The 8,108-nt window shown below is 33.9% G+C and overlaps 1 protein-coding gene across 1 annotated transcript in view; it reads left to right on the top strand.

Annotated features, from left to right (window-relative positions):
• The first annotated feature begins 1,141 nt into the window (after positions 1-1,141).
• Positions 1,142-8,108, top strand: part of LOC107046082 (gamma-tubulin complex component 5) — a 19,507-nt gene continuing 12,540 nt past the window's right edge. Inside the window, exons 1-2 of the mRNA XM_015268582.1 lie at positions 1,142-1,400; positions 1,765-4,189. Coding sequence (XP_015124068.1) covers positions 1,329-1,400; positions 1,765-4,189 — 2,497 coding nt within the window. The 5' untranslated portion in view covers positions 1,142-1,328. The remainder of the gene's footprint in view (positions 1,401-1,764; positions 4,190-8,108) is intronic.

The following is an 8,108-nucleotide window of genomic DNA, read 5'->3' as shown; positions in this document are numbered from 1 at the left end:
GCGACAAAGTGGGCCCTTTTCACGTGGACGTACACATATAATTGGACTGAAATTTATAGAAATTTTTAATTTGCAATGACGAAATTCCTTGAAATTTCCGTATTACGGCAACGCTGTAAAAATTCCCAATAAGTTCCCGGAATTTCTGCGAAAATATTACTGAAACTTACAGACATCATTCCTGATTTCAAGACATTCCTTTGATTTTCAGGATCATGTCACTAGAAATTTTTTACAAAATGACTTAATTTTAACATTGCTTGCTCATTGCATTTCAGAAATGCAGCTGCCTAAAAAAGACACATCGATTCCTAGGAACAACGTTTTTTTTTCTCGGTAAATACAGACAATAGAGAAATGTCAGAGTACAGTGAATAAACTTCACTCGTCAAAAACTCCATAATGGCAGAGTTAAATTCCCTGATTTTTTTTCACTCTCGATTAATTTTTTAAAGATTCAAATTGATACTTAAGTATCAATTGATTAATTCACATCGTTCCATTCCATCGGGAGATATTGTCGATTGGAGACAATTTTTTATGGTCACTGAAGAATGCAAACCATTCATTTAAATCTCGCAATAATCTGCGAAAAGTCTCATTCGTTAATCTATTATTATTGATTTAATCCCATTATCTGTATGAGATTTGTTGAGATATAATCTCTCACAAATATTGAATATATTTCTCATCAAAATAATTAGAAATTCATTCATTACCTTTGTATCACTGACAAAATATCTAATAAATGTGAATAAGATGAATTGCTCGTATTTTTTTTTTATTAAAGATCTAGTTGTATAGAAATTCAAATAAATGATCCTCTTTCGCTCAAGACTTCATAATTCCTTCTCTCCCTCTCCTTTATGATCAACTAATTTACAAATTAAGACAATAATAAGTTGTATGAACGAAAATGGGTTAATCAAGCGGATGAATGAATGCAAAGGTTTCATGTTGGATTTAAGATTGGGAACGCATCCCTGTTATCGACTGTTTCCATGGTAATACATGAAAATTTCTTTACCCACGGAGACGGCCTCTCGATTAGTTCATGCGTGCCACCGCTATAAAATTCTGATCGAACATTTCCCATAAGCCTGAGCAATCTCCCCTATTATCTCTGCCCCCGATCCGGGCCTCTACTCTGGTCTATCCTCTTTATCTGAACCTGTACTTTAGTCTATCCTCTTTGGGAAAACGTTTGAAAGTAAACACTAAAAAAATTATTTGAACGTGAGCTGCTGATAAAATGACGTGATTGCATTAAAATTAACTTTTAATCGACTGAAAAATACCATGAAATTTGTACAATAAAATTATTAAAAATGGGTTCGAGGATTCTAAACGACATTCAAAACGATCTCAAACTCCTAATAACCTCCTTAACAGGATTCGAGGTGAGTACAGCAGGTTATATCCAGCAGTCATTCGTAATTTGTACACTATACTAGAACTAAACTAGACTAGATTAGAGATTAGTAATAAACGCAGAGTATGAATGAATGTTCCCACTATTCTACTAATATTATTCATGCCAAGAAGTTTACAACCATTGATTAGAAAACCTCGTAGTCGTCGGAATTTGAAGTAAAAAATATTTCACAATTAACTGATTTATTGGTAATCTAGTTGCAATTTTCTATTGAGTTTTCTTTCCAAACCAAAGCACGATAATCTCAACATTTAATCAAACCAATGAAATTGAATTGGCACGTACGTCCTTCCACCAGTTACTGACTAAATGAATTAATCCTTTCCCAGGAATCAGACGAGGGTTATCCGCTATGCGAGCGCTACGTGTTTTCCAATATGAAACACCATCGCTTTCTTTCGATCAACAGTCACGCAGTGAAACGCACAATCGCTGAATTGGAGCAAAAATTCCGAATCTATGGAAAGTACAATGTTGCGAGAGAATTTAAAACTCTCGTGGAGAATTTTCTGACAAGTTTCGATTTCGAGCATCATCCACAATACGATCTTCAATGGTCCCTCCTCGGCTTACTTTTAAATCTCTCGAGAGATACCGCGAAATCCGAAATCGATTGTCTACATACGACAAAGGTCGACAAAACCCTAACATCTTCAGCCTCAGAGGAAGTGGACGAGATTGACTGGGGAGAGCATCTCAAAGAGGGCGAGGCAATCTTTTTTGCCAAGTACGCAAGTAGTTCCGAGTCGGAGTGGAGTGACGACGATGATGAAAAACTCTCAAAACTTTTTATAAATCCTGAAAAACCACAAAAATTTGACAATGAATTATGTCTTCCTTCTCTACAATCTCCAAACCCTCTTCGCGACCAGAAAACCCCCTCCATCTTCAAGGTAGTCATCGAGTCTCGTAATTGGCTAGACTCCAACGTCGAAAACACCTGGTGGAATATGATAAACCCTTGTGATACAAAACCTAACTCAAATTTCTCTCATGTCCATCTTTTTAAAATCTATAACAAAGAAATTCTTAACAATTCTAAGTCTGTGGTCATAATCACTGAATATCAAGCATGCAGGGAGTTGCTCTGGATGTTTCAGGTGCCCATAGAGATGATAATCTTCAAAAAAAAATCACTGAATTCTTTTTATGTTAAAGAAAATGTTTCAATCACGAGGTTAACTCCCGAATCGTTTCATTCTGCATTTTCGACCTTTTGCAGATACTTGGAGATGATTAATCGAATTAATTTGTTTGGAAAGAGTATCTATAATATTTATGAGGGGGGCGGGCTTCCTCCTTTGACTCTCGAGGTCTACAATTCGTCTATCAAAGATTATTATCGCGATGTTAAGAAAAAAATTATTGAGATCGAACAAAGAGTGATGAAGCAGAACGATATAAACACATTTTTAACTCTTTCGAGAGAACTGGAAGTGCACTTGGACATACTAGAGACTCTGGATGAGGTTCACAGGTCCTTAGTACTTCCGGGAAATGATGAAAATAATTGGAAAAAGGCTTATAAGCTACTCTTATCGATATATAAGGAGATGGAGAACTCCAGTAGTCGAAAACGCACGAACCTCTGTGCCTCTTTATATCTCTCATCTTTGAAGGTCTATCTAAATATTATCGACACTTGGCTGAGTGAAGGACGTCTGGAGGACTTCAGACATGAGTTTCTAATTTCAAAAGTCAAAAGAAAAAACTTTGAAGCTCAAGACAAGGAAGAAAATGGGAGTTCTTCGTCTTTATGGAGGATTAAATTCATTATGCTTGAGAATGAAGAGCCTGAGACGCTAGATCCAATCATGAAGAAATTATTCAGAAAAGTCAGGGATATGGGGAGGAGTATTGAGCTGCTAGTGACATTGGATAGGATATCGGACATGTGGAGAATTAATTCGGAACAATTTGAAGAGAGGATTCCGCTGTGTGAAGAATTTACGAGGCGAGTTTTAGAAGGATTGGAAAAGTTTGGGGGGGCAGATGAGATTGATGATGTTGAAGAAGTCAACATTATCATGGAGAGTGATTCCGATGTTCTATCTGAACAGCGATTTACAGAGTTGGAAGAGAATATTAGACAGCAGGTGCTTCGGATTAATAATTCATTCCTTATGAAGGTTTTCCAGAAGTATTTACCTCCGATTAATGTTGATGTTATTGATTGTAAAGGAGATGAGACTACCAAAGCGTGTAGAGAATCGTGTTCGGGGATTCAAATATTTAAGAGATTAGAAAAAATGTCTCGGTATGTTTTACCCTTTAGAAAGGTTCTTGAAGAAGTTCTTGATGAGATTCTCGATAGAAGATACTCCTGTGCTGCTAAATTGGTGAAGGATATCTTGATTAATGAGTATAAACTGGAGAAACACCTGAGGTTGATGAGATCTGTATTTATGATGGAACGGGGACATGTTATGACGAGATTTTATCAGATGATGTTTAGCGATGTTGAGAGGAATGTATCGGTCACTAATACGGAGAACCTGACGCATTTGTTGGAGGAGGTGCTGTCAGATGAGTGGAGAGATTCGAGTTCTCATAATCGGTGGTCTATTTCTTTAAAAGACGTTTGTGCACGACAAGTCCTGCAGGCTGTGGATCATATCATGTTAAATTATGATGCTGATTGGCCAATCAATATGGTGCTGACGAAGGAGGCATTAAAGAAGTATAATGGTATCTTTAGATTTGGATTGAAGCTGAAATGGGCCCTATGGGCTCTCAATAATCTAAGGTTTACTGGTGAGTTCTCAAAGGTTGATTTATATTGTTTTGCAAACGAATGCGGCGAAATTTCGTTACTCTTTTTTTTTTTGAAATTGTTGAATGTAATTTTTTCTACCTATAAAAGAAGATACGTTCGATATATCTCGAATCACTTATGGATATATCTCGAAATTGCCTGACCGCTAATCGTCTATTCTGATTGGTCAGTGAAAAACACGCGGTATTTTCAAATTCTTCAAACTTACGAATTATTCTTTGCGTCATATTTTCCAATTTGCGCATGTTTATCATGCACAAAATTGATTGATTCTTTCTTTTTGGATTTCCATTCATCATGTAATTTTATGAATTTCATTAATTTCAATTTTTTTCATTGTCGTCTTTTTTGCGAATGTAATGCATTTCATTCACTCTCATTTTTACGTGGATACGTCTATGGTTTCATTATGGGGGGATCAGTCATTTTTTAAAACAGTCCTTATGTTTAGCGCCATTTGTCGGAATTCTAGAAAATTCTAGACATTTCGAGGTAATTCGAGAAGTTTCTTGAAATTTCGAAAACATTCAAGGAGTTTCTAGAAAATTCGAGGGAATTCAAGATATTTCTAGAAAATTCAAAGAAATGCAAGGAGTTTCTAGAAATTTCCGGGGAATTCGAGGAGTTTCTAGAAAATTCGAGCGAATGCAAGGAGTTTCTAGAGAATTCGAGTGAATGCAAGGAATTTCTAGATGATTTGAGGGAATGCCAGGAGTTTCTAGGAAATTCGAGAGAGAAGGAAAAAACATAAACGTATCTACGTACAATTACAGTTGTATCAAAAATACAGCAGTCTGCAATTTTTCACATTTATGCGTCTATGATTCCATTATGGGGGATCATTTTGGGGAAACAAAGTCTCTATGCCGCGACCCCATCTATTGGAATTCCAGATAATTCAAGATGTTTTCTACAAAATTGAAGAAAATTCTCTGATTTTCTAGAAAATTCAAGGAAATTTTTCGCTTTTAGAGCAAATTCTGAAAAATTCTCCAATTTTCTAGAGAATTCGAGAAAATTCTCTGATTTTCTAGGAAATTCTTTAGTGTCCTGAAAAATTCGAAAAAATCATTCTTTTTTCTAGAGAATTCTAAAAAATTCGCCGGTTCCTTAGAAAACCGAGAAAATTCGCCAATTTCTCAGGAAAGTCTAGAGAAACGTCTTTTTTCCTGTTCATTCGAAAAGAATCTAAAAAATTATTCCGTTTTCTAAAAATTCCACGGGTTTTTATGAATAATTCCCAAAAAATTGTTTGCTTTTATCGATACATAACACTTCCCTTATTTTGCAACAATTACGGGTATTGATCGGATTCTATATTTTTATTTCTCTCGATCATAAAAGACACGAAGGGTAAAACTCGAATTGAAAAAAGTCGAACGCCGAAAGTTGAAAGTCGAACTCGAAATAGCTCGAATGAGGACGAACTTCGGCGGGGACACCGACCGATGGCATTGAAAAAAAAACGGGCACTATAAAGGGGAATCTTCATAAATAATTTCGTGAAAATGGACGCGACTTTTGAAGATCATTTCTAGTCTGAAATAAGGAACGAGCAAATAATTGGTAAAAATATTTTTTAGTTCTTATTCTCAGTCAAAACCCGACGACCTGGCGCAGGGGGTAAGAGGGTTGCCTCACATGCGAGAGGTTTCGGGTTCGATTCGCGGTCGGGGAGAATGGTGATGATCTAACCATTCAAAGTCTTGATCAAGCGGCCGCTACAATAGATCTTGATAGATTTAGGTGGCATAGGGCGCTTTGTGCGCCTAGTCGCTCCATTCTAATCTCTATTCTCAGTCAATTCACACATTAATGTGTTGGTTATGAAAGGAAATATTGTAAATTCATCGAAAAAAAGTATCATAAACAAGGTTCGAGAATCTCAAATTAAAAATGGTATGGAAATATCGAATGAAAATTGTGAAAAACATAGAGAAATTTACTGGTTTTTTTATACACCAATTTCACAAAATTTTTGAATTTCTGTAAAAGAATAGAGAAAAGTAGTAAAAGTTCTGAAAGAAATTTCCTTCTCCCGGAATTGTGAAAAATTATCGATGTTGAGAGAGTTCAAGACTTCAAGTTGATGTTAGGACATCAGAATCCTTATTTTATTTTTGGAAAAAATTCACGTGAATTAAAAAAGGATTTCTAATCTCAAATAAGGAATACATGAAATACATACAGTCAGTGCATATTTTTTTACACGAAATTGTTTGTTTTGACTGCAATAGAAAATCAGGGCATAAATTTTGCACACGTTTTTGTTTATGATAAATGGAATGGGAAATCAGTGCATATTTTTTCCACACAGATATGTTTATGTTGAATGAAATGGGTAATTATTCGTTAGTGATAAGGTTTAAAAATTGACAAGATGGTTGAAATAGTTCATAATTAAATAAACTTGAATGTCAATCGTGGAATAAAAGAAATGAATCTCATATTCTTCCAAATCATTCAGACCCAATTCTAAGTTGTAACTATTAAAATATTCGTGTTCCACTTTTTCATTCAATTTTAGTTCAAGCGTTTGTTAAATGAAATAAATATTTATTTTACATAATCAAAGAGTAATGAATTTTCTACATGACACAAAAAAGTCTAAATTTTTTTTATTTGAAGAATTTCTATCATCTAATTCCTTCATTGAATTGGCCAGTAAAAGTTCGCAAATAAAGACATTCCGCGAATAATTGCCTTTTTCTACATTCGCTTTGCAGGAATGAATATGGAAATGCTCTAAACTTCTAAAGACATAATTTTTTTTTGCATTAAATTGATTTTTGTTGAAATTTTCGGGATTTAGAAAAAAAATAATTTCTAGAGTGAAAAATTAAGGATTATTGAATAAGGTAATTAAACTGTTGAAGAAAAAATGAAATTCCATGGATCTTTTAGTAGTAAATTTCAGGCAACAAGATATTTAATTTAGTTTGAAAGAGCAAGCAATGAAATTCACATTTCATGACAATTATATGGAATTCAATACATTTTTCCATCCAAGTTACTAGAATTCTCATTTGAAAAATAATTACTCTGTTCCAAATTGCTCTGTATTTTTTATTGATAAATAAATTATGATTGTCTTAATCATTTTTTCAACTTTTTTAAGGTTGCATTTACTGACGTTTTCTTCAAACGACGATGATTAGAATCAATAGTTAAATTTATTTTTCTTTGAATAGATAAAAATAATATCCAACTTCAATATAGTAGTGTCCAGTGTCCTCGGCATATAATCCACTCTCAAGTATTACCCAATAGTAAAATATAAGCGAGACAAAAGAAAAAAAAGAACAGTATCCAAATTCAAAATTTATATGTGTAGAAAAAAAATCTGTGACTCATTTCGTAATAGCTGAGAATTAGAATGATCATATTTATGTCATTTGATCTGCATCATTATCATGAATTTATTTTAACTTTTGATTATTTATTTTGTGCTGAATATATGAGGTGTTNTTGTGTTGAATATATAAGGTGTTGATATTAGAATTGTATTGATCATATGACCACAAATTAAGTGAAATACCGAAAGAGCTAATTAGAACAATTTATAAGTGTTGGTACGCATTGTTACTAGAGTATCAACGATCATTGAATTTAAGAAATTTACTCTCTGAATTACGTTAGAGAAAAAATTGCATTATAATTTTATGATTAAAATGTTACTCCGTGATCGTAGCAATTAGCAGATGAGTAATTTATTGCAATTGCAGAATTAACAACTAATAAATTGGAACATATCATTTTCATCATTCGCATTGCTTTTTGCAACGAGAACGATTACGAACAAGACATTAAATTTCTTTGGCATGCAATTAATTTTCAGTGAAATTTCGGAAGCGGAAAAATTCATAAAAATTCAGGAAAAAATACTATTACAATGAT

The sequence above is a fragment of the Diachasma alloeum genome, unplaced genomic scaffold (assembly GCF_001412515.2).
Source record: "Diachasma alloeum isolate Michigan unplaced genomic scaffold, Dall2.0 Dall_scaffold_01195, whole genome shotgun sequence".
Lineage (NCBI taxonomy): Eukaryota > Metazoa > Arthropoda > Insecta > Hymenoptera > Braconidae > Diachasma > Diachasma alloeum.
The sequence above is the reverse complement of the archived record's forward strand: the minus strand, read 5'-3'. Positions and strand labels throughout refer to the sequence as shown.